The following is a 26,816-nucleotide window of genomic DNA, read 5'->3' on the forward strand; positions in this document are numbered from 1 at the left end:
GGCTTCTGGGCGCTGTGGGGCGGTTGGTTTCGAACGGAACCTTCACGCGGCGAGGGAGGGCGCGCGGGGGAAGGCTTTGAGGCGGCGCCGCTGCCGGCTAACGCGTAGGGGCGCCTGGAGGCGGCGCAGCGTCCGCTCAGGCTCCGACTCCGGCTCAGGCTCTGGCTCTCGCTTCAGCCCGCGTGCGCGCGCAGTCCCCCACGAGGACCGTCCCCCCGCCCCGCCCCGCGTGAGGGGCGCGCGGCCGAGAGACCCCGGAGGCGTAGTCACCCGCGGTGGAGCTGGAGGAGAGGCCGGAGCGCGAGCTGGGACCAGCGTCTCGGAGGCGCCGCAGGTGAGGGGGCGGGGCGGGCCGCGGCCCCGGCATCCGGAGCCCTGGGGGGACTCCGAGACCCTCAGGACCCGCCCCGGCTCCCGGACCACCCCAGGACCTCCTCTCGGCTCCCCCTGCAGCCCCTGCCCTCGAGACCCCCTCCAGGCCCGCGAACCTCGAAACGCCCAAGAGTTCCTGTGGAATCCGAGACCCCGCTGAGCACCTCGGCCGCTGGTGGGCTCTGAGAACCGTTGGTTCCGGAAACTCTCGAGGTTCCCTTGGGCGCTGCCTCCGGCGGCCGCCTCCGAAGCCCCCTGGTCCCCTAGCTTCCTGGGGGGAGCCGTGAGTTCCAGTGTCCGAGCCCCCGAGCTGCCGTGCCGCCCACCCTGAGGCTCCTGCGACTGATCTCGGCGCTGGGTTTCTCCACCACGGGGTCCCTGGATCTGCGGGGCGCGGGTGCAGTGTTCCCAGGGCCGGAGATAACTTAAGGCGGTAACAGCGCGCCGGACCGCGATCTCCGGCGGACGTGGGCCGTGGTCCCTGCGCCTGCACGTGCGGGGCCGGGTTTAACTTTCAATGCTCTGCTGAGACTCAGGGGGCCCCACAGGACAGTGTCCCGAGCACGGAGGAGGGAGCGAGTTAGGGCACATGGGGGCGCTTTTAGGTTGTCTCCTCCTCTTAATTTTTTCATTCAAGGAACTAACTTTTTTTTTTTTTTTTGAATGCCTGATAAGCTCCAGGAATTGACACTGGAGATGACACAGTCCCTGCTGTCAGGACCTAGGGAACCGAGGCATAAGGAAAGTAGGTCGTTTTAACCTGGAGGAGGAAGCTGTCGCCGCGCTGGACGGGAACCCTTCTGAGAAAGGGTGGGATTCTGGGGAAGGGATTGGTCATAAGGAGGGCTTCTTAGGAGTGGGGGGAGGAGGTGCTAAGTAACAGGTGAGCTGATTCTTGAAGGTTGAGAAGTTTGCCAGGGTCATTCTAGGCACACTTCCAGGGGACAGCCAGTACGGGGAAAGGCAGAGAGGCTGCCACCCACACAGTGTTGGACGGCGGGAGGTGTGGCTGGAGCGCACCTGATGAAGGTGGTGGAGGAGGGAGTGCTAACTGCCGACAATCCCCCAGGCCCCCCATGCCATTGACCCTTTATTGAACGACTGCACTTGCCATTGCCCTGAGAAGTGACCCAGCTGAGCTGAAGGAAGATGGGAGGTGGGCAGTGGGAGAAGTGAGGGAAGTGTCCCCGTAGAGACTCAGAATGGGAGAAGCTGGGACTTTTGCAGAGTGCTGGGTTTGAGGTGGGGGTAACAAGAAAGAGGATGTGATTCTGAGAGCCAGTCGGGACTAAAGCATGCCCAGTGTAAGCCTAGTGGAGGGTTTGGTGCTTTAACGGAGTGAGAGGGCATTGAAGGGCTTCAGGAGGAGAGAGGCAGCAGCTGGTGTGTTTTTGAACAATCCATGTGCCTGTGGTTGGGAGACTTTTTTTGGAAGAAGCAAGACCCTGTGAGAGATGGGGGTGACCTGGACCAAGGCGGTGGTTGTGGGGAATGTGACTTCCTGGAACAGGGCTAAGTTTCTGAAAGCCCAGGCCCAGAAGCCTGGTTCCCGCTCTTTCCTGTCTGAGCCTGGGGACTGAACTTTTGAAGTGAGGTTTCTGTCCTGATACCATAAGGCCTGTGGTTGCTGCGGTGCTTCAGGGTGACTGGGTATCAGTGCATCACTATAGCCTAATGACCACACAGGAGAGGCACACAGGACACAGTGGGCCAGGGTGAGGAGAGGCGGAGTCTCAGGAGTGGGCCAGGACCATGCTGGGCTAGGGGTCCTGAAGAGAACCCATGTGTGGGAAAACACCCAAAGTGCTTTTTCTGTTCTCTCAACCACAATCAACAGAGATGTCTTCTGTGACCAAATATGAGGAGAGGTTTCTCCCCACCACCAAGCAGGCAATCAGTTGTACAACAGACACCATCTGGGTATCTTCAATTTAGTTCTGACACTGTCTCCCTGGAGATAGCATCAGATCCTGCAAGTTGAGGGCTCAGTCCCCCAAGACTGCCTCCACCCCTTCGGACAAGGGACACCAGTCCAAGTCTGGGCCTCCAGAACTTCTGATCCACCAGCTTCAAGTTGGGGTTCCCATTACCCTTCCTTAGGTTTGATTAACTTGCTGGGCTCAGTGGCTCATGCCCGTAATTCTAGCACTTTGGAAGGCTGCGGTGGGTGGATCACCTGAGGTCAGGAGTTTGAAACCAGCCTGGCCAACATGGCAGAACCCCATCTCTACTAAAAATATAAAATAATTGGCTGGGCGTGGTGGTGCACACCTGTAATCCCAGCTACTCGGGGGGCTAAGGCACAAGAATCGCTTGAACTCAGGAGGAGGGGGTTGCAGTGAGCTGAGATCTTGCCACTGCATTCCAGCCTGGGATACAGCAAGACTGTCTGAAAAAAATAAAATTACTATAGGACAACTCACAAAACCCAGGGAAATGCTCACATTTACTGGTTTGTCATAAAAGATACTGCAAAGGATACAGATGAAAAGACGCATAGGGCGAGGCATCGGGGAAGCTGTGCAGAGCTTCCCTGCCCTCCCTGAGCGCCATCCTCAAAAACCTCGGCACGTTTGTATTTAGTTCTCAGAAAGCTCTCAGAACCCAGCCCTTTGGGGCCTTTTATGGAGACTTCCTTATGTAGGCATGCTTAATGAGACCGTTGGTGATCAACTTAATCTTTAGCCCCCTCTTCCCCAGGTTAGTGGGTGCGGCCGAAAGTCCCAAGGATCTAAACCTTGGTCGTTCTGGTGATAAGCCCCCTCCTGAAGCTACGCAGGGGCTATCTGTCCCAGTCAGCTCATTAGCATGCAAAATGACAGCACTTTGGAGATTCCAAGGATTTTAGGAGTAGTAAGATAGGAAACAGGATCGCCGACCAAGTTAAAGACTTCACAGTTCACAAAATGGCAGGCTGTTGGAGAGGAGACATGTTCAGATGTGTCAGAAATTTCCCTGTGGTGACAATGCGGGACTAAAGGACTAAAGGGGCTGGAACTGGAACCAGGTGGCTTTCAGTGTCAGACACGTTGTGATGGTTTTTTGTTTTTGTTTTTGTTTTGAAACGGAGTTTAGATCTTCTTGCCTAGGCTGGAGGGCAGTGGCTCCATCTCGGCTCACCACACCTCTGCTTCCCGGTTCAAGCGATTCTCCTGCTCCAGCCTCCTGAGTAGCCAGGATTACAGGAATGCACCACCAGACCTGACTAATTTTTTTTTTTTTTTTTTTTTTTGTATTTTTAGTAGAGACGAGGTTTCTCCATGTTGGTCAGGCTGGTCTTGAACTCCCAACCTCCGGTGATCCACCCACCTTAGCCTCCCAAAGTACTGGGATTATAGGCGTGAGCCAGCGTGCCTGGCAAGATAGTCTGTTCTTGGTAGAAAAAGTAAATAGGCTCAGGAGTGAGTCCTTGCCCAGGTAGTAGTAGTTCAGCCAGTACTTACTTGTTGGCCAGGCTCTCGCTCCTGTGTCCTACTTCCTTCCCCCAAGGAGCCGGCAGCATCTCCTTGCCAGGAAAATGCTGTCCTCTTGAGTGGCTCACGTGGCCCTCTTTATCTGTTCCCACCCTCCGCCAAGCTAACAGTTGAGTGATAAGCACTGGCCAGGGCTTTTTGCCTGGGGCTGCTCTGCCTCCTCTTCTGTTTGCCTAATGGCAACTCTTTTCAGCATTCCTGGGGAAGGAGAAGCTGTGGAAAACAAAACTGTGTGCTTTATTTGTAACGGTTTGGTGGTAAAGAGGTAGAAATGAGTGCCTTAAAGTTTTGAGGTCACAGTGGACGAGGCAGTGCCCAGGGCAGTGGGAAGAGTATGGGCCATGAGCCAGGAATTACTTTATAGCTTGTTCCCAGCTGCTTGGGGGAAGTTGACAAAGTCACTGGCTCTGAGTCTCAATTTTCACTTTTGAAAAATTAGGACATTTGGTTTCATGTAACCTTTAAGATCCCACCTGCTCTGAAATTCTGTCATTGTAATTTTACCGAGGTTTACTTTCTGGTATCTTCTCGAGGTGGGGTAAATGTGGGTGGGTCCACAAGCCCCTGGCCTCTGTCTTGGCATGTTTTAAGTAACACGTTGTCATAAAGTAACACGTTTTATTTGAGTTAATGTGTTACATCTGGTGGACAAACTATGTAAAAGGTTGAATGTTTTAATGTATGGCAGAGTTCCCAGTAAAATATCATGTATACTTGTTTGCCATTTCCAGCTGCAGTGATGTTGGGAGGAAAGGCACAGGAATATATAATACATAAACGGGCTGGCCTGTCAGAAGGGCTCAGTGTTGGCCTTGGCCAGGTTATGGGCAATCGTAGCCACCTCAGGGTTATTGAGAGGGTTAACTGAGACTGTGTGTGTAAAATGCTTAGCATTTTCACTTGAATCTCTTCAGGGCTGAAAAAGTGGCAGTGATTAATGTTGCTCTTTGAATTAATTTGTGACTAAATTAAATTTGAACTAAATTATTTTCCTAGTGGTGGGTTTTGCTGTTTTCTTTTTTTTTCTTTTTTAAAGACGGGGTTTCACCATGTGGGTCAGGCTGGTCTTGAACTCCGATCCTCCTGCCTCGGCCTCCAAAGTGTTTGGATTACAGGCATGAGCCACCACGCCCAGCCAGGTTTTGCTGTTTTCCTGGTTTGGGTGTATATGTCCAGGCAGCTCTGTTTGGAGGGACTGGTTTCAGGAATCCAGTTAATTTATTTCTATTATTACAAAATAAGGCATTTTTCCCATTATAAGTTCAACTGAATAAAAAGTGATTGGTTAAGTGGAGTGCATTCAAATGAAGGGCTCATAATTTTCTGTAAATTGAAGAAAATAATTCATCCTGAAGATCCCTTATTGTTAGTAATGGCTGAAATTAAGTTTGACCAGAGCCACGGTTACATGGTTACATTGAAATGTTGCTATGGTGACTGCCTTGGAAAAGAGGTGCTCATGGAGGCATCTAGAGTAACAGAGAAAATTGTATACTTTATGAAGTACCCTTCAGACATTCATCGCACTTGAAAGTCTTTGCAGCAGTCCAGTCAGTGATATGCCTGTTGAAATACCCATTTGGAAGATGGGGAAACTGAGGCTTAAGAGAGGTCCCCTGGCTGGGGAAAGGGTGGCGTTTCCTTGTCTGTAGATCCTGTGTTTTCTCCACCTTCTTCCTAGTGCTGCTTCGGGTGGAGTTGTCATTTCAGGGCTAAGCCTCTCCTTTGCTATTCCAGAAGCTTAATTTTTTTTTGCCTGTTTGTGCCTTGTTGCCAGTTCAGGTGAACCTAGTCATGCTAATCAAACTCGCCAGAAACCTATCAGCTAGATTGCAGATGATTCATTTGTGGTTAGAAATACAACTGCCAGATGTACTTGAAGACTGACTCTTGCTCAGTGATTTATTTTTTCTTTTTGAGATGGAGTTTCACTCTTGTTGCCCAGGCTGGAGTGCAGTGGCGCAATCTCAGCTCACTGCAACCTCCACCTCAGGGGTTCAAGCCATTCTCCTGCCTCAGCCTCTTAAGTAGCTGGGATTATAGGTGCATACCACTACACCTGGTTAATTTTTGTATTTTTATTAGAGACAGTTTCACCATGTTGACCAAGCTGGTCTCGAACTCCTGACCTCAGGTGATCCGCCCGCCTCGGCCTCCTAAACTGCTGGGATTACAGGTGTGAGCCACAGCGCCCAGCCTTGCTCTGTGATTTCTGCTGCCACACTCCTCCTCCTCTCTCCAGCCTACGTGGGAAACCTGGTTGCTCTGAGAAAGGATGTTTGTGGGATCTGTATGAGAATGAGGGGAGAGGAGGATATTAATGAGGAGGGTCTGGCCACGGAGCTTCTGTAGCATGCTCTCATCTGCCATTTGCTGAGGGCCATGCTGAGAAGGACTTGCTTTTGAAGGCTCCTGTCTTCCAGACCTGCCTTGGTGTAGTCAGAACGCTGTTGATAGATTCCGGCCTCCTTTACGGACATTCCAGTCCTGAAGATCCAACGTGGCTACACAGATCACATTTAGTGTTTCCAAGTCTCCCGTCTCCTGTCAGTAGCACATTTATTAATGGTTTCTTAGTGTGAGGTGCTTTGGTAACGGTGGCAGTAGTAATATTGGTGCTAATAGTCCTGTGTTGCTGGGCTTTGCTCCAAGGCCTCAACATAAATCAACTAATTTGTCGTCACAGTGACCTTGTCTGACTTTCTTTGCAAATTCTGGGTCGTTTTATTATCACTGTGTGGACTGACTACTGGTGAGTTAAAGGTCAGCATTTGGAAACTGCTGAATAAATGTGATAGCACTCACTTCTGTGTGAGATGGATATATTTTGAGCATATGTCTACTCTGATCCCTCTTGCTTCATTGTAATCAGATGCAGCTTGGACGCTCTTGTCTCCCTGCTTTTTGAAACTGCTCAAAGCCCATTCGATAATCTATTTACAGAAAGAAATTAAGAGGGTTGGGCGTGGTGGCTCACACCTGTAATCCCAGCACTTTGGGAGGCTGAGGCAGGTGGATCGCTTGAGGTCGGGTGTTTGGGACCAGCCTGACCAACATGATGAAACCTGTCTCTACTAAAAAAAAAAAAAAAAAAAAAAAAAAAAAAAAAAAACTATCCCGGGGTGGTGGCACGTGCCTGTAATCCCAGCTACTTGGAAGGCTGAGGCAGAAGAATTGCTTGAACCTGGAGGTTGTAGTGAGCCGAGATCCCGCCATTGCACTCCAGCCTGGGCAACAAGAGTGAAACTCTTTCTCAAAAAAAGAAAGGTTTTTTTTAAAGGATACTTTTGAGGATCCCACAGTCTCCACACTTCCAGTTGATGGTTTATGCTTAAGTGACAGCATAGCTTGTAACGGAAAGTGAGTGATTTAAGCTCTTCTTGTTACGCCACTTTCAATAATTGCAGTTCTTGACATACATTCCCCTCTGTCGTAAGAGCCTTGTGGATGTTCGTTCATTTGTCTGCTCTGTTTTCCTTGGCACCCTGGGTTTCTCCTTGTCCCATGAGGGTTTTAGACAGCCACAGCCTGTTTGCTAGCTCAGCACCTCAGTGCCAGTGCCAGGGCCAGAGCCCGGCCCAGCCAGTCTTCTGCAAGGCTCACTGGGGTCACTCATGCAGTTGTGGCCTGAGGCAGCCTTGCTCTTGTGTTATCGGATGGTACCTTGGCTGCCCACTCAGTGGCAGGCCAGAGCTCTGCAGGGGAGAGATCCCCCGGGACAGGCTCTGTGGTAAAGAGCTTGTCAGACTGGTACTTGCTTCCCGTTATCCCATTTGCTATGATATCCCAGAGGCCAAAAAGTCACATGGCTAAGCCTGGAGTCTTCGAGGGACTGTAGAAGGGTGTGGCTGCCAGCAGGCATGAGAGGGGCAGGGCAATTAACATCCTACCACCGTAGGCTTGTGAGGTACTTTGTTTTCTACCTGTAAATAACAAGTTCAATTTTGGTAGCTTATATTCTGCGTTGAACTCGGTTTGATGAACGTTTTGTAGTGCTGGATGCCAGAGGTTGAAGAATAAGGCAGTCTCCAGCTACTCTGCTAGTTCATAAAATGCTTGTGATCTCAAGTTCTAAGCAGACAGCATCCTGGTAAGGCTTTGGCTTTGGACTAAAAAAGACAGGAACTGTTTATAAGAATCTCTGCTGGGGCCAGATTTTGCTTTCAGAAATGCTGTTAAGTTCTTGAAAAAAGAAAGGGTTGCTATGATGACTTGGCTCTGGGCCTGCAAACTGTAGTGATGACATAGTCACCGAGGAAACCACGAGATGCAGCGTCTGAAAGGCCTCCGAAGGGTTTTGTTACTGTCGTCTGGGATCTGATTGGCTTAGACTGTGTTTGGATGGGAGCAGAAAGCTGGAGCTTGCTGTCCTGCTGAAACCTCTAGGACCTGCTGCTGAGTGCTTTGGAGATCACCTACTTACTGGGACCTTGGTTTAAAAAGGGGGAGAGTTAGGGTAATTTCTAGGTCATTGTGAGATTTGACTCTGATGTTTGTGCGGCTGTAAAACAGGAAATGAGGTAATGCCTTTAAACATGTAGTGTGATAATGAACTGTAAATGTCTAAATATGGGCAACTGCAGTTCAGATTGCAGAGCTGCTGTGTTGAGTTTTTATGTAACTGGGTACGTTCCATGTTGGCTCCTTGGATCCTTAAAGGTATGCATGAGTTTTAAAGTCTAGAGGCCCATCTGCCTGCTGACGTTGGACTCTGTGTGGTTCTGTTTGAAACTGTAAAGGAGCCACACCAGAGCTGCAGTTAAGGCCAAGAAAGAGGTTTTGAGCACTTAAGCCAGCCACAAACCACCCTGGAGTGCAAGCTGTGGCCTGTTACGTAAGTGTTGTGGACAGGGATATCTTGATCTTTTGGGAAACTTTGAAATCACTTAATTTTGGAGTTAAATATAGCCTACAAAAGTTTAATTTGTTCATACTGTTTTTGAAGATGTGTAAATGCAATATTCAGGTCTTGAATTTCTAACCATAACCATGTATATATGGAGAATCAAAAGCAGTTGAACAGGAATTGAATGAACTGGAGGTCGATTTTTAAAGTTCTTTACTATGGTCACAGTTTTGGGCATGTGGTTTTTTGGGGTCACTGGAATATTTAGAAATATTCTAAAATGTCGTGTACAGAAGGCTGAGCTAAACAAGCCCTTCTCATAGGTGGGGAGGAGTCACTATTTGGAAGTGATGTGAATTATTTTGGGGGGCAGGAGTAGGGGGCACTTGGATTAGTCAGCTGATGAGCCCTCTTATCGTCACCTTCCAAATAGGATTGAACAGGAGTGGCTTCTGAGTCTTGCCCTGCAGCAGGAGGCCAGGAATAGACATGTGGGGGCAGCCTCGTTCACAGGCCAGAGCATGAGCTATTTGACTTGAAGGTTCCAAGTTCCAGAGTACTTGCATACGAGAGTCCTGAGCTTTCGAAACTCGGCCCATTAGCAAGAATCCATGTTTTATAGTTGGTAAAACTGAGGATTGGTGAATAGTTAAGTCAGTCATTGAAATCTCAGGGCTGGGGTCCAGAGTTGCTTATATTATTATTTTGTGGTGGCGGGATTATATTATACAGTGGAGAACCTCAACATTTCTTACTTTCCTTAGAAAGTATCTAGCAGATTAAAAACAAGAACAATTTGCTGTTTGATGACTCTGATGTTAACTCCTCAGTGTGAAGGAATGCTAGCATTAGGGCCAAACACCAGCCCGCCTTCTGCCAGCCTTTATCTGGGGCGAGTTACAGACACCTGTGAGCCTGGTTTTCTTTGCCTGCGGACTGTGGTTTCTTAGCATTTGGGGGAAGGTCATAGACACCTTGAGGAAGCCATGAACTATCCCTGGGCAAAATGTATGCATGTACTTAGTTGTGTACATTTTCAGGGGATAAGCGGGATCCCTTTTAGCTCTGCAATCTAATGATATTTATGGACTGATTAAGCATTGTTTCCTTACCTGGGAAATAACTTTTGATGACCTGATACTAGTGGCAGGGTGTGTGTGTGTGTGTGTGTGTGTGTGTGTGTGTAAATTACACGTGAAAAAGTAATTTTTCAGCTGGGCGAGGTGGCTAACGCCTGTAATCCCAGCACTTTGGGAGGCCGAGGTGGGTGGATCATAAGGTCAGGAGATCAAGACCATCCTGGTCAACATGGTGAAACCTCGTCTCTGCTAAAAATACAAAAATTAACCGGGTGTGGTGGTGCATGCCTGTAGTCTTAGCTATTAGGGAGGCTGAGGCAGGAGAATTGCTAGAACTTGGGAGGCAGAGGTTGCACTAAGCTGAGATTGCACCTCTGTACTCCAGCCTGGTGACAAACCAAGACTCCCATCTCAAAAAAGTAATTTTTCTTTTTGTCTGTCTCTCTCTTTCGTTTTTTTTTTTTTTATTTTTTTTTTTTTTAAGAGAGGGTCTTACTCTGATCCAGGCTGGAGTTCAGTGGCATGATCGTGGCTCACTGCAGCCTCAACTTCCCAGGCTCAGGTGATTTTTCCCACTTAGCGTCCCAAGTAGCTGGGACTGCAGGTGAGCACCACCATGCCTGGCTAATTTTTATATTTTGTGTAGAGATGGGGTTTCGCCATGATGCCCAGGCTGGTCTCGAACTTCCCACCTCAGCCTTCCAGAGTGCTGGGATTACAGATGTGAGCCACCATACTCTGCCAAAGTGATTTTCAGCCAGTGCTGGTTTGGATGTGGCAAAGCAAGCACTGATGCATTCTGGTGACCGCTTTTCTGGAAAGCTGTTTGGTGGTATGTGCTAAGATATTTTACAGTGTTCGTACTCTTTAACTTAGCAGTTCTCAGAAATCTCTCCTAAATAATTTCACAATATACAGGCTTTGTGCACTAAGCCAGTCATCAGAGTGTTATACTAACATTCTGCATCAGAAATGATCAGTAAGAGAATTCATATGTGTACATTACACTTAGGTTTATGAATAGTTTTTAATAACATAAAGAAATGTATTTTAGCCAGGCGCTGTGGCTCGTGCCTGTAATCCCAGCTCTTAGGGAGGCAGAGGTGGGAGGATAGCTTGAGCCCAGGAGTTTGAGACTTGCCTGGGCAATATAGCGGGACCCCGTTCTCCACAAAAAGGAAAAAAACAAAAAGACCAAAAAAAAAAAAAATGTATTTTAATGCATGAAAAAGTAGGATATGCAGTGTTCTCAAATTACGTCAACACATTTGTTTGTTTACGTATTGATATATATTTGAGACGGAGTCTTGCTCTGTTGCCCAGGCTGGAGTGCAGTGGTGCAATCTCATTGAGTTGCAACCTTCACCTCCTGATTCAAGTGATTCTCTTGCCTCAGCCTCTGGTGTAAACACTTTTAAAAGAGAGTAGAAGGAATATATAAATGTTAACAGTTATTGCTGAAAGATCATAGAATTGTAGGGAAAACCTTATTTTTCTGTATTTTTCCTTGCTTACAATAGATATTATTTCTAGAATTGGAGGGAAATGTGATTTTAGAAAATTTTTATTTTTTATTTTTGAAACTAGTCACTCTGTTGCACAGGCTAGAGTGGAGTGGAATGGCATGGCCACGGCTCATTACAACTTCCCAGGCTCAGGTGATCCTCCGACCTCAGCCCTCATAGTAGCTGGGACTATAGGCATGTACCACCATGCCCGGCAAGTTTTTTTTTTTTTTTTAAATATAGACACAGGATCTTGCTGTATTGCCCAGGCTGGTCTGGAATGCCTGAGCTCAAGCAATCCACCTTGGCCTCCCAAAATGCTGGGATTACAAGCATGAACCACCACGCCTGGTCTGATTTTGGAAAAATTAAAGAATCTGGAGATAGCTTGGTAATAGAGACCTAGATGGTTTGGGATTCCTATTTTATGTAAGGTAAGAATTGGCTTTTTGCTTGGATGACTTCTTTAGACTGGATTTCAGTATGGCCAAGGGGAGGACTGGTGTTTGGAGCCAGTGCTGGTGCCGAGAAGGGCCATACCCCAGCCCAGTGCTCTGCACCTCACAGAGTGCTAGTTGGCTTCCTGTGAAAAACCACCTCTGACTTCACTTTTTTGTGCTGCTTGCTGTGTTTTGCTCCTGTGATAAGCCGTTTGTGTTCCTGTGCACTGGAAGTTCTTCTAGAGCGGTGTGGGAAGAGACCTCAAAACCCCCAGCATGGAGCCCACGGATCCCCCTCCTCCATCTGTGCCCCTGCATGTGTGTTTTCCTTCTGTGCTGTCCCATGCAGAACAGCCAGAGTCTAACTAGCCTGATGAGTCACATGGGATGAGGAATGGTGGTTTAGGATACATTTTGGATGTATGTCATTTGCGTGTGACATTTTTCAGGTATTCTAATTTAAATAAAGATCCAGGACCTTTGATTTTAATTCTAGCCTTAACTCTCTTCCAGGGGATGAATACAAATTTTAACCTAGGAATTAGAAGTCACTTCTGACAAATTTTTCTCTTTAGAATTCACAGATGGATTCAGTGGAAAAGACAACAAATAGAAGTGAACAAAAATCCAGGTAATTAAAGGCAACTGTACCTTCCAGGAGCTTCATTGACTTCATCTAGCATCCGCTGTGAGACTGCTTACCTGTTCTTTAGTACCTGCAAAGGCGAAAGTGAAATGAAAACATTGGGGCACAAGGGGACCTCGAGGGCCATTTACTAGTCTTTGCTTCAGTGTAGGAAACATTCCAGAAGCCAGTTTTCTGTCCAAGGATGCGGCCATAGTCCAGCCTCCAAACCCAGCAACATGTAATTAGAGGGACCATGTCTCTAACTGGAAGGGTCGTGCTTCCCAGGAAATAATTTTTTGACTATAGATGGACAGCAGGCTGTGTTTGTTGTGAAGTGAAGCGCAAGAAAGGGACTTACTGTAGAATGGGTTAGGATTGGAGAAAACCAGCATTTTGCCGGTCACTTTCTTATCTGTCACTGTTAAGCAGGGGTCATTTTGTCATCATGATGTGTCTTCATAAGCTGTGTGCAGCTGCAAAGGAATGAAAATTGCTGAACTTTTTGTTCACAAATATATATCAATTCGACATGATCTTAACATTGGGCAACTTAAGATGCATGAGACATAGCTCTCCCACATCCTTTAAGGAATCAGGATAGAACATGTAAAATAAATACATGAAGAAAGACACACAGGCAGTGTCCCCAGAGTGTTAAGAGGGGAGCATGTGTGTGTGCGTGTCCACGCACAGCACAAGGCCTGCCTGAACTCACTTTGTGTCTGCAGTTTCCACTTTGACTTTCATTCTCTCCCTCCCTTGTTTTCAAGTAGAAAGTTTTTAAAAAGCCTCATCCGGAAGCAGCCCCAGGAACTGCTCTTGGTTATCGGGACTGGCGTCAGCGCAGCCGTGGCCCCAGGAATCCCTGCCCTTTGCTCGTGGAGAAGCTGCATCGAGGCCGTCATTGAGGCTGCAGAGCAGCTGGAGGTGCTGCACCCCGGGGACGTTGCCGAGTTCCGGAGGAAAGTGACCAAGGATCGCGACCTGTTGGTTGTTGCCCATGATCTGATCCGGAAGATGTCACCTGTAAGTGTCAGACAAGTACCTCTGGTTTCTTCGGGACAACTTGGTTCTGCACCAGGCTGGATGAGCCTGTGAACCTAATGATAACTCCTGCAGGCCTGTCTTGTGTTCAGTGCTCAGCAGAGTTGGGCTATTGAGCCAGAACTCTTGAGTCCATCGGAGAGTCATCTTTTAAAATTGAGGGATGCCAGGCACAGTGCAGTGTGGGGCTCCTGAAGCAGCTCCTGATAAATGGAGCCTGACCGTGTGAGACTGTCTTAGGGAGGTCGTCAGCTGCACTCAGTATGAACTTTGTGATTTTATATTCAGTGAAGGAATAGCCCTTAGGCATGTGTGGTTTAAGCAGGCCAGCCACATTTCTTCAGATGACAAGTGCTTCCTAAAACATTTAAGATGGGAGAGGTTCTAGCTTCTTTGTCTGCGGTGGAGATGATCTAGTTGAGAGGAGAAGCAGCTGGTGACGCAGGAGTTGTTCCTGAGCAAGGCCTGGTGCTGAAGGGTCTGCTGCAGGGCGAGGTATGCGGCAGGCCACTGTGGTCCCAGGTCAGCCATGGCGTGTGGACAGAAAGGCTGGGATGCTGGATGGTGTGGCCCAAGCTCTTTGCAGTCATTGTCTTCCACTCTTGTATTTACTGAAGAGGCTCAGTCACCATCTGAGAGTCAGGATGGGAGGAGATGTTGGAGGTGTGAACATAGAGGAGGAAGCAGGAAAAAAGGTGAATTCATCACCAAGGAGAGTGTGAGAGTTGAGGCTAGCTGGGAAAGGATCCCCGAAGCCATGCGGCTTCATGTGAGCACTTTCATAATTCCCACCCTAGAGACCACGTGGGCAGCCCAGGGAGAACATGGTGGTTGGGCAGGGCCCTTCTGTGCTGGCAGCTTCCATCTGGCGCTCTGCGGGCAGCTGTACTGTGCTTGCTCAGGGAGTGCGTGGAAGAGGGGGAGGAAGGGAAGTCGGGGGCTGCAGGGCTGCCACCGAAGTCACACACACCACTCCTGTTTCGTCTCATCTGCCAGACTTTCACATAGAGCTACACCTAGCTTTGCCAGAGCTTGGGAAGTGTTTTTAGTTAGGTGACTTTGCCACATGTGGGTGTTCTACTGATGAGGGATGAGTCTCATCAGAGGCCAGCGGTTGGAAGAGTACGGCCCTGGGCCTGTGTTTGTTTCCGTATAGTCTGGCTGCTTTCATGCCTCCAGGCAGAGGTGAGTCGTTGCATCAGAGACTTTATGGCCCACAAGGCCTGAAATATTTACTCTCTGGCCCTTATAGACAACATTTGCTGACCCTGTCACAGGAAGAAGAAGGGAGGAGTTGAAGAGAGGCTGGGAAAGGTAGTGGGGTCACTGGGCAGCATGGAGGGCCCTTGTTGTTGTTCATGTGGGGAGAGGCCGGCTAGAGTGAGAATCATTTGTCTTGAAAATGAGTGTTTGAGTTTCAAAAGTGAACCTCTTCTGTTCACTTCTGCTTGTTTTTGAAAGCCTCCATCAGGAGGTGTTGAAGTGAGGCCAGTCGACACAGCTGTATTGAGGGTTGGTTGCATCAGGAATTCCAGCAATACCAGAGAAGGGCGAGGGGCTTGAAAGTATTTGGGGGAGAGGGTGGTGTACAGACGTTACAGACGTAAGCTGCTTGACGGAGGAAGGCAGGACAGAGGGCAGCGCGTGACTGCTGTTGGTGGTAATAGGGTCGTAGCCCACGGGCCTCAATGGGCTTGAAGTTTCCGTGGGAACTAAGGTGCTAGAGAGGTGGGGAGCTGTGGGGGAGTGGTTGGACAGGGGAAGCTGGGCCAGAGGTTCTGGAAAGGATCCAGGTTCTGGGTAATGATGGGGTCTGGGGTGTGGCTGTATGTGTGGATGGCTGAGATGGGCCGGGACCATTGGAGGAGAGTGGTGGGAGGAGGCCATGATCCCAGGAAGGATCATCCAAGTGGACATGAGAGTCACCCCAAATGATGACAGAAGCACAGCTAGAGAGATTGCAGGGAGCCCGGAGCCGAGCCCCCAGCTTCATTGGTGCAGGGAGTGCAGAGGCACACTTAGAGCCAGGTCTCAGGTGGGGGAGAAGGTGAGCACTGCCAGAAGAGGGTGGAGCTGTGGGAGTTGGCTGATGGCAGACACGACCCACTGGGAGCAGCGGGGAGGGTTTTGGGGGGTGGGAGAGTCAGAAGAGCTGTGGGATGAGTGGGAACCCTTGAGTCTTGGGTTTGTTGTGCTGGCGGAGTGACACAAGCAGGCACAGAGGGTGAGGGGAGGGATTTTGATGCCCAGGTGCCAAGGCAGAGGGTGATGGTGAGGCTGAGAGCCGGGCAGAGGGGACACCCGGGGTCCCCCCGGGCCCACCCCCACCCTGTCTCTGTGACCCCTCCCAGCAAAGCTCTGAGGCACGGCTGTTGGATCTGCTGTCACCAGTTCCTTTTTCTCTTGAACCATCCAGCCAGGTTTCGGCTCTCAGGGCCCCTTAGAAGCAGCTTCTGTCGAGGCCACTGGAGACCACTGGGGCTGCCTCCGGAGGCCAGGCCTGAGTCCTGACCCTTTGGCTTCTCTCAGAGTATCTGCAACACTGCTGGTCAGGTGTGCTGGCTCACGCCTGTAATCCCAGCACTTCCAGAGGCCGAGGTGGGCAGATCACTTGAGGGCAGGAGTTCAAGATGAGCTGTGGCAACGTAGGAACACCTTGTCTCTACAAAAAAATTTTAAAAATTTTAGGCTGGGTAGGCTCACACCTGTAATCCCAGTACTTTGGGAAGCTGAGGCAGGTGGATCAGCTGAGGTCAGGAGTTTGAGAGCAACCTGGCCAATGTGGTGAAACTCCGTCTCTACTAAAAATACAAAAATTAGCCGGGTGTGGTAGTGCATACCTGTAATCCCAGCAACTTGGGAGGCTGAGGCAGGAGAATTGCTCAAACCCAGGAGGGGAGGTTACAGTGAGCCGAGATCACGCCATGACACTCCATCCTGGGCGACAGAGCAAGGCTCTGTCTCAAAAAAAACCTTTTTTAAAAATTAGCTAGGTGTTACGGTGTGCACCTGTAGTCCCAGCTACTTGGGAGGCTGAGGTGGGAGGATCCCTGGAGCCTGGGAGATCAAGACTGCAGTGGGCCATGACTGTGCCACTCACTGCACTCCACCCTGGGTGACAGAGTGAGACTGTCTCCAAAAAATAAAATAATAAGATGAAATAAAATAATATAAAATAATTAAAAAATAAATTTTTAAGGAAAGAGAATGAGCTGGGTGTGGTAGCGGCACCTGTAGCCCTGGCCACTCGGGAGGCTGAGGTGGGAAACCTGCCGGCGCCTAGGACTTGGAGGCTGCAGTGAACAACCCTGGCACCACCGTGCTCCAGCCTGAGTGACAAAGCATGACCCTATCTCAGAAAGAAAGAAAAAAGAAACGCTGCCTCCCGCCTCATTGGAGGTGCCATCAAGACACACAGCTTTGTACACCCCTTGGACTCCGCAGCTCTCAGGGAAAGCCAGTCTTTACTGTGGTCTTCAAGGCCCAGGTTATCAGGTTCTGCTGCTGACACTTCCCCTCACTCCTCTCCTGCCTCAGTGACCTCTGGCTGACCTTGGGCATACCTGAGCCATGACCTCCATGCTGCGGCCCTTGCTTTTCCCTCTGCTTAGGACATTCTCCAGGAGCCCTCGCCTCCTCAGGCCTCTGCTCAGGCTTCCCCTTCTCAGAGAGGCTTCCCTGGTGCCCTGGTCCTGTCCACCCTAACCCCACAGCGCCTGCCCCTGCTTCTGCTGTGCTTTCCCATGGCAGCATCACTGGTGGCGTGCTACACACGTGATGTCCGCTGGTCTGGAGTTTTAGTGCATTCTGTGAAGCCTCATTTTCTTTGTTTCCAGCTGCTGTGTGTCTGGCACCCAGAACATGGCCTGCTTACCTGCTGAGTAGTTGTTGAGGCTGATGTTTTTGAAATTTTCATTCCACCTTTCCATAGCGCACAGGCGACACCAAGCCCAACTTCTTCCAGGACTGCCTGATGGAGGTGTTTGACAGCCTGGAGCAGCACATCCAGAACCCTCTGGTGCTGCAGTCGATCCTCAGCCTGATGGAGAGGGGCACCATGGTCCTGACCACCAACTACGACAACCTGCTGGAGATCTTTGGCCAGCAACAGAACAAGCCCATGGAGTCTCTGGACTTGAAGGACAAGACCAAGGTATGGGCTGGGGCACGGGTGGGCTGTGAGTGTGTGGAAGCTCTGTGGGTTAGAGCAGCTTTCACTTTATAGCAGTGAATTAATAATAGAGGAACCAGGTGTGGTGGCGCCTGCCTGCAGTCCTAGCTACTGGGGAGGCCGAGGTTGGGAGGATCACTTGAGCCCAGGAGTTCCAGGCTGAAATGAGCTATGATCATGCCATTGTATTCCAGCCAGCCTGGGTGACAGAGACCCTTTCTCCTAAAAATAAGTAATAATGGGAGGTGGCACACTGGCAGCCTCTGGAATACTGTGCTCCATAGGAAAACAAGATGCTGGAATTAAAAGGCTGAGCTGGCCTCTCTCCAGGGCAGCTGGGAAATGATGGGGCAGTGTTCTGTGCATCTCAAGACTTCATATTTCCTGCTTTTATTTTTTATTTGCAGAGGCAGGGTCTTGCCGTGTTGCTCAGACTGGAGTGCAGTGGCACAATTGTAGCTCATAGTGTAATTCAGGCCATTCTCATACTGCCGTGTAAGAAATACCTGAGGCCGGCCATGGTTGCTCATGCCTGTAATCCCAGCACTTTGTGAGGCTAAGGTGGGTGGATCCCTCAGTCCAAGAGGTCAAGGCCAGCCTAGCCAACATGGCAAAACCCTGTCTTTACTAAAAATACAAAAATTAGCTGGGTGTGGTGGTGCATGCCTGTAATCCCAGCTACTCTGGAGGCTGAGGCAGGAGAATCGCTTGAACTGGGAGTTAGAGATTGCAGTGAGCCGGGATCACTGCACACCAGCTTGGGCAACAAGGCGAGACTGTGTCTCACAAAACAAAAGAAAATAAAATACCTGAGACAGGGTAATATATAAAGAAAGGAGCTTTAATTGGCTCACAGTTCCACAGGCTGTATAGGAAGCATAGCAGCATCTGCTTCAGGGTGGCCTCAGGAAGTTTCCAGCAGTGGTGGAAGGCAAAGTGGGAGTAGGCGTGTCACATGGCCACAGAGGAGGTGGCAGCAGGGAGGTGGCACACACCTTTAAATGATCAGATCTCTTAAGAAGTCACTATTATAAAGATGGCACTAAGCCGTGAGGGATGATCCAGCCCCATGATCCAAGCACCACGTCCCTCCAGGCCACGCCTCCAGCACTGGGGATTACAGTTCAGCATGAAATCTGGGTAAGATGAATGTCCAAATTCTGTCAGCATGTTTTTACAGATATAACACTATAGAGTCCTTAGACTTTTATGTCCCTCTGTTTTCAAGATCAATTCCTAGAAGAGTTTTATGGTCAAAAGGTATGACAGTTTTAAAGACTGATGATGTAAATTACCAAATTGTTTTCTAGAAAGAGTACCAGTTACCTTCCCAGTGGCTGAGTATGGGAGTACCCATTTCCTGTATCTTGCCAACACGTGGTGTTATTGAAAAACAAAGTGAAATACGCTTTGTCCATTTGATAGGTGAAAAATTTAAACATTTATTTCTTTTATTAAGTTTGAGCATAGTCTCGTTGTGACTGTCGATATTTCTTTTATGACATGCTTGGGACCTTTGTGCATCTGCTTATGTTATTCATAACTAACACTGCTGCCTGTGTTGTCTGGGCTGTCTTGTGAGAGAAGGCCCTGGCCCTGCTCTGGACAAAGAAACTGAATTACGCAGAGATGATCTCTCAGTGTCAGTGTAAGGACTGGGCTCAGCTGCAGCCCCTGGTCCCCTTCTGCCCTGCGTGGCATACATACGGACAGGGCATCCGCTCCTGCCAGCAGTGCCATGGGGTAGACACCTGCCCTCTGTGTCTGAGCCACACGGTCCCCACTGCTGACGCTTGCTGTGGTCGGTGTCTGTGAGGACACTGTATGAGGGGCAGGGAACTGCCAGCTGGCTCAACGCCCGGTGATGGCAGCAGGGCTTTGGTGTTTGTGTCCGTTCTGCCTGCTGCTGTGCGGGCTGTGGAGTGAAGATGACTAGACATTGACCTGCTGGGCGTCTTTATAAGGTCCTGCGTTCTGCATCTTGAACGGAAAGGAATGTGCTTAGCCGTTTGATAAATACTTTTCTCAATACGTATATGTGTGTGTATGAGTGTGTGTGTGTGTGATATATATGTGCGATATGTTTATTTGTGATACAGATATTTTCTGGGTGTTTAGAAGTAATACAGAAATAGCAGTAATTAAAATATATAACTTAGAAGTGAAAATCCAACTAACGCAGCTAAAGTAATCACTCCTAACAGTTTGCTGTAATCTCAGGTGCTAAAGATATTCTCTGTGTAACTGTCTTTAAATAAGTTCTTTTTTTTTTTTTTTTTTTTTTTTTCCCCCCGAGATGGGGTTCTCACGTTGTTGCCCAGGCTGGTCTCGAACTCCTGAGCTCGAGTGATGTCCTGTCTTGGTGTCCTGGCCTCCTGAGTAGCTGGGATGATAGACGTGAGCTACCATGCCCAGCTGAAGAAGCTCTTTTGCTATCATGGGACCAGCGTGACTGATGCTGACAGCCAATCTTCTCTCATGTTTTAAAGGTGTAATTGTACTGTCATAGGATGGGAATAACTAGTGCTCACCGCCGAGTTTCTCTTAGGTTTTGAAGGTGTAATTGTTAAAGTGAAGCATCTCTCTGATTCTTTCCAAGATCGGTTTAAAAACTATGAATCGAATTTAAATATTTTCTGTTTGTAATAGTTTAAGGATTTTTTCTTTGTCTTGATTTGTGACAGGTCCTTCAGTGGGCGAGAGGTCATATCAAGTACGGTGTTCTTCACATTCATGGCCTCTACACAGACCCCTGTGGGATGGTATTGGATCCATCAGGATATAAAGATGTCACTCAGGACCCGGAAGTCATGGTATGGTCCGTCCTAATTAGCACTGGTGCATCCTCTGGGGAATTTGTGGTGACCCCTGGCCATTTGGCTGCAGTCAGAGTGGTATCTCAGGCTCCAGGCCACTGTGTCCTTCAGGTTGGTCCTTCACACAGTTGCTGAGGGAGGGGCCGCATCTCTTGTTCTCCTCCGTGTCTCTGGGCCCTGCATGGTGCCTCCATGTTGAATAGATGCTCAGTGAATATTTGTTGGAGGAAGGAGTCTATGATTCCTTGAAAAGCATAGATCTGACCTTACTCTCTCCAAAAGCCCCAGCCATTCTGTGGTTCTCACCTGCCCAGGTATACAGTGAAACTCCTCAGCATGACATACAGGGCCCTGTGCAGTCTAGAATGTTCCCCACTTCTCTTTGTTCTTCTATACATCTTCTGGTCTGAAATGCTCTACTCTCCTTCCTGTAGTTTTATTTTTATGTAATTAATTAATTTATTTATTTTTTGAGTTGGAGTATTGCTCTGTTGCCCAGGCTAGAATGCAGTGGTGTGATCTGGGCTCACTATAGCCTCCACCTCCCGGATTCAAGTGATTCTCCTCCTTCAGCCTCCTGAGTAGTTGGGATTATAGACATGCGCTACCACGCCTGGCTAATTTTTGTATTTTTCAGTAGATAGGGGTTTCACCATGTTGGTCAGGCTGGTCTTGAACTCCTGACCTTGTGATCCACCCGCTTTGGCCTCCCAAAGTGCTGAGATTATAGGCATGAACCACTGTGCCCAGCTCCTTCCTGTAGTTTTAAAGCTTCATTCTTGGCCTAGCATAGTGGCTCAGGCCTGTAATCCCAGCGCTTTGGCAGGCCAAGGTGGGAGGATCACTGGAGTCCAGGAGGGAGAGGCTGCAGTGAGCTGGGTTTGCACCACTGCACTGCAGCCTGGGCAACAGAGTGATACCTCATTTCTAAAAAAATAAAAGTAAATAAAACTTCATTCTCTGTGAGGCTTTTTTTTCTTCTTCTTCTTCTTAAATAGACAGGGTCTTGCTCTGTGGCCCAGGATGAAGTTCAGTGGCATGATCAAAGCTCACTGCAGCCTTGAACTCCTGGGCCCAAGGGTCCTTCTGCCTTAGTCTCCCAAGAACCTGGGACTGCAGGTGTGCACCCCCACTCCTGGCCGTGAGGCCTTCTTGATGCCCTGGACACAGTGAAGTGAGGGCAGCGTGCTTCTGTTAAGCACTGAGAAACTTGGTGTCTTTGTGGATTCCCGCAGGAGCACACGGCCAGGTGTTCTGTTCCTCTGGGCTCCTGCCTGGGCCTGTGTCATGCTGTGGCAGGTGTCAGTAAGATGAGTGATTGGGCAGATGCTTTTCAGTTGCACAATTAATACTACTTGGTTATAGGAAATACCTGCTGAGATTGAGTCTCTCTGAGATACTTGGTTAGCTGAATTGATGAGTCTGCTGCTTGCCTGAGTGACCCTACACAATCTGCTTTCCCTGTGCCCATCCCACCTCCTCAGTCCCTGTCACTGATCCCCTCCCCAGCTCTCCTGCCCTCATTCACAAAACCGTCTCCTCTTGACCACCCTCCCAGCCCCTGCAGGAATTCCCACATATGACCCATTGAGGTAGACATTAGCTTTAGGGTGTTGCATAATTCTGAACTGAAAACATCCGAATGTCCCCATTTTATGTTTTAGTCATTTAAAGTTGTACCTAATTTGAGAAAATTTGAATTGGGTGACTGCCCTGGCGAGTGGGCGGGGTGGGTTATGGATCGGCCTTGCTGCAAGGGGCGTGCGCCCTGCCACCCACCTCGGCCACAGACCAGTTACCCCAGCTCAGGTGGGGAGAGGCAGGCTCAGCCCAGCTTTGGTCTTTGCTGCCACAGGCTGCTGCTGTGGGGTGACCTGAGTGCCATGTTGGGAGAGGATCCTGTCCTTCCATGTTCCTCACTGTGGCCCTGGGAACAGCCTGTCAGGGGTCAGTGATTTAAAAGCACATGCATGTGACTTGGTTAGTCGTAAGCTCTTGCTGTCTTTCAGATGAGCACCTGATTTCTTCATTGGCTTTTTCTAGGAAGTCCTCCAGAACTTATACCGTACCAAGTCTTTTCTGTTTGTGGGCTGTGGAGAAACCCTTCGTGATCAGATATTCCAGGCCCTCTTTCTTTACTCTGTACCGAATAAGGTGGATTTGGAGCACTACATGCTTGTACTGAAGGAGAATGAAGACCATTTCTTTAAGCATCAGGCAGATATGCTTTTGCACGGAATCAAAGTTGTATCCTACGGGGACTGTTTTGACTATTTTCCAGGATATGTGCAAGACCTTGCCACTCAGATCTGCAGACAGCGAAGCCCAGGTATAGAGTCTGCCTTCACTTTTTTTTTTTTTTTTTTTTTTTTTTCTTGAGACCTGAGTCTCGCTGTGTTGCCCAGGCTGGAGTACAATAGCATGATCTTGGCTCACTGCAACCTCTGCCTCCTGGGTTCAAGTGATTCTCCTGCCTTCCAAGTAGCTGGGATTACAGGCATGTGCCACCATGCCCGACTAATTTTGTGTTTTTAGTAGTGACCGTGTTTCCGCATGTTGGCCAGGCTGGTCTCAAACTCCTGACCTTAGGTGATCCACCTGCTTCAGCCTCCCAAAGTGCCGGGATGACAGGTGTGAGCCACTGCGCCCGGCCTGTCTTCACTTTTCAAGTACGAAACCCATTGGGCTCTTTTAGTTGTTACTCTCTCTTTTTGATGTAATTCACATACCCATAAAATTCACCAATCTTCTGGTTATTATTTTTTCAAACTGCCTCTGTAATTTAAAATTAGAAGATTGAAGTGATTGGTGTCCCAGTGACAAGTCTGTAACTAAACTTTAACACCAGGCTGGGACTGGTGGCTCATGCCTGTAATCCCACCATTTTAGAAGGCTGGGACAGGAGGATTGCTTGAGCTCAGGAGTTTAAGACCAGCCTGGGCAACATAGGGAGACCTGGTCTCTACAAAAAACATTTTTTAAAAAATTAGCTGGGTGTGGTGGTGCACATCTGTGATCCCAGCTACTTGAGAGGCTCGGGTGGGAGGATTGGTTGAGCCCAGGCGTTCTAGGCTACAGCAAGCTGTGATCAGGCCACTGCATTCCAGCCTGGGCATTGGAGCAAGACCCCATCTCTAAAAATAAAACATAAAGTAACCTTGAGGTTTACAGCTGTGCACACATGTGTACCTGGACACATTTATTCACGCTTCAGGTTTCCTTAACCAGGAAAGGAAACTACCAGGCCAGCTTTATCTGTTGTGATACTTCACACTTGAAAGAGGCAGATAGCTCATGTTTGTGTCCTTCATTGCAGCGGAAAAGTTCAGACTTCAGAAGCACAAAATGATTTCATGAAGACTTGACTTCTTTTTTCAAGTAACATATTTTTCCTGTTCTGAATGCAGTACCTCTTTTAAGTAACGCTTCTTGGCCCCTGTTTTGAGAAATTGCTTGTCTGTCAGGAATGACCAAGATAATTGAGAACTTCTTAAAATTGGTCATCTTGACATAAGGGAATTGATAGCTGCACATCTGGCATCATAAAACACTGCTGATGGCAAGTTTGGAAAGGCCTGTGCGGGCTCTTGTTGAGTTGTAACTGAAAGCCCAGGCACAGAGGCAGGTGTGTGACCAGCTATGAACTTGGAGACTGGAGAATGCACAGATAATCCAAAAGCTAAGGTTTTTGTTGTTTTTTTAACCACTATCGTTTCTTTTCAGAATGGCTAATTAGCAAAATGGACCAAAGGAATTTCCATTTCCATGAATGAAAGTGTAATGAGGGCAACAGCATCTTATTAAGGGCAGAAGAGGGGAGCTCATGCGTGCCAAGGTGTTACCCTCCACTGGGAGTTCCATATTCTTGACCTTAGTTAGCTTTTAGTGGCAGCATGCAGTGCTGGTAGGTAGATGATTTCATAGACAAGACAGGCCGAGCTGGCACAGGCTCATAACGTGCCCAGTTAGTGCCCAGACATTTTGAAGCTGGGGTTGGGATCCTAGCCTGACTGCAGAGCAAAAAACACCATTTGGTGCACCCTGGCACCAGGCCACATGCGTGGCTCTGCAGAGAGGCAGGCAGTAGGCTTTCCTCATCTCTGCCCCTGTCCACTGTCCCTTCCACCCCTAGACCCCCCGGAGTACCGGACCCAGTGGCAGCCCGCATGTGCTTGGGCTCCTGGAGGAGCTGAGCAGATTCTGTCCTGCCAAAGCTCCCTTTCCAGGTCATGGCAGCCAAGTGGATTGAAGCTGCCAGAAGACTGCAAGATCTTTGGGAGTTTTAATCTGTGACTGTGTTATGAAGGACAATTGTACTCGAATTCATGGAGTGCCACTCCTGATGGAGGAGGAGGCCGACTGATAGTGACAGTAATGCTAGTGACCACGGACACCGCGCCATGCTCTCTGCCACCTGGCTCCTTCAGTGAGTCCTCATGCCAAGCCTGGGAGGTGGAGAAGAAAGGGCAGCCAGTAGTCCAGGAGCCCACAGCCCACACCGGCTGAGCTTCCCAGAAGCCTCTTCCCAGTCACTGCCTCAGAGTGGACTGAGGAGGACGAACTTTGGCGTTTCGGCTCCACTGACTGCTTTTCTTTCTCCTTCAGATGCTGATCGAGTGGACAGCACCACACTATTGGGTAAAGCAGATCCTTCTTCTTGCCAGCCTGTGTTTTGCCTACACGTGCCATTGTCTCCTGTCACTAACTGTAAAATCGTCAACGTTTGTTTTTCACATTAAATGGTTGGCCTGTATTAAGACAGCCCCACTGAAGATGATAAATAGGCATGCCTTAGCATGGCCCTTACCACACCAAGAGACTACAAGCCATCCCTTTGAGGAGGGAGCACAGCCGAATCACACGTGGGCCAGCTGGCTCCTGAGAAGAATTTCTTGCCCTAGAACCAAAGAGTGACAGGGGACTTGGAACAGCAGGCTCTGTTTGTGTGGTACCATTTGGTGCAAGATGCAGTGCCTTAGAATTACCCAGCTCCTGAGAAATTCTCATTTCAGGGGTCCGAGCTTTCACACAGAAGCTTTTGTATTTCATACTTGTTTGAAATGTGAACGCTTTTCTTGCTGGGCTCAATTCTGCCTGTTTATAAATTAACAAGACTCAGTGGCTGTGAGTGCCCTCCTGTGTGTGAAGTGGGCCCCAGGTGTTTTTCCTCTTGCTGAGTCATTTGGGTAAAAGGGGCCCTTGTCGGTGGTGCGGAGGCCTCGGTGCGCAGCCCCGTTCTCCCAGTGTGTTCACAGATGAGAAAATGCGCTTCGGTGTGGGAGCCCCTGGCATCGCATCCGTGTTAGTGGGGCAGGAAGTATAAAACCAGCGCAGTCAGCTTCCTATTTCCTCCTATTACAGTTGCTTTCTTAAATGCGACTCTTGGAACCATCGTTTTCTTTTGAAAGCAGCAGTAATGTGGCGGAGATCATCTGTAGCATGGGGTAACGTTGATTTGGCCAGTGCTTCAGGAAGGTCATATTTATAAACTGCCTTGGCGGGTGGATTGTAAATAAACAAGCTTCTTACGAAGTTTTCCTCTTTCAGGTAATACATGCCAGGACTGTGCAAAGAGGAAGTCAGAAGAGAATGGAATTGAAGTTTCAAAAAAACTCAGACAACCAGATACTGGTATTGTGTCTTTTTTTTTGTGGGGAGCTGCCTCAGGTCTGGCTTATTGGTGGGCGTCTTCAGGGGCAGTGCCATACTCTCACGCCCCAGGCCCGAGTGGGAGGTGCATACATTCTGTCAGGGCCACAGGGCACAGGAGGCTTGGCAGAGAACCTGACTTGTCACCCCAACCCCATTCCAACTCCTCAGAGGGAAATGTCTGTTGATTTAGGTGAGCATGTTATGAAAGTGCAGCAGGCAAAAGGGTGCTCTCTACAAAAAGAAAAGTTTAAAAAGGCGAACAAAAAGTGCCCAGATCATATAAGGTCAGCTCAGCACAGTTTTGCAAAGTGAGCTCTCGCATCTAATCACACCCAGTTCTGGAAGCAGCAATGCCACTACCCCGTCTGCCACTCCCCAGCCTCCCCCAGCCCTAAGGGTGACCACTAGCCTGATTCATGCCACCTGAGTCTCTGGAGAAAGCCACTTTAAACCATTTGAGATTTGTTGTCTCTGTGACAGGCTAAGCTTTAAGTGATTGAACTATTTATCTAAACAGTGTGTTTGAATGGGCCCCTCTGTTGAGCTGGGAAGGGCTGTCTCGATGGCTGGTGCCCTCCCTCTCTGCCCCTTCTCCTCTTCCTGCCAGGTGTGGATAGTGCTGTGTGTTCCTTCTCATTCTTTAAATAACATACTTAAGCCACACTTCCCAACATGAAGCTCGGGCTGGATGGGCCCGGCTTCTGTATCCCGCCCTAGAACCAGCCGGCTTCCCCGTTGTGTCCGTCTCTGTGGTGTCAGGACAGAAAGGAAATGAGACCCCCAGGCTGTC

The 26,816-nt window shown here is 49.0% G+C and overlaps 1 protein-coding gene across 17 annotated transcripts in view; it reads left to right on the forward strand.

The window, feature by feature from the left end:
* FAM118A (family with sequence similarity 118 member A) overlaps positions 1-26,816 on the forward strand; it is a 30,052-nt gene continuing 3,236 nt past the window's right edge. The window contains exons 1-8 of one of the 17 annotated variants that reach the window (XM_032261451.1): positions 1-334; positions 12,291-12,346; positions 13,117-13,369; positions 17,319-17,540; positions 20,243-20,371; positions 22,418-22,703; positions 24,980-25,012; positions 25,922-26,005. In XM_032261451.1, coding sequence (XP_032117342.1) covers positions 12,300-12,346; positions 13,117-13,369; positions 17,319-17,540; positions 20,243-20,371; positions 22,418-22,703; positions 24,980-25,012; positions 25,922-26,005 — 1,054 coding nt within the window. In that variant the 5' untranslated portion in view covers positions 1-334; positions 12,291-12,299. Of the gene's footprint in view, positions 335-592; positions 1,183-11,745; positions 12,347-13,113; positions 13,370-17,318; positions 17,541-20,242; positions 20,372-22,417; positions 22,704-24,979; positions 25,013-25,921; positions 26,042-26,816 lie in introns of those variants that run through there. The other 16 variants (XM_032261447.1, XM_032261443.1, XM_032261453.1 and 13 more) reach the window with 16 other exon arrangements.

Source organism: Sapajus apella, unplaced genomic scaffold, assembly GCF_009761245.1.
Source record: "Sapajus apella isolate SASKATOON/1434 unplaced genomic scaffold, GSC_monkey_1.0 scaffold123, whole genome shotgun sequence".
Classification (NCBI taxonomy): domain Eukaryota; kingdom Metazoa; phylum Chordata; class Mammalia; order Primates; family Cebidae; genus Sapajus; species Sapajus apella.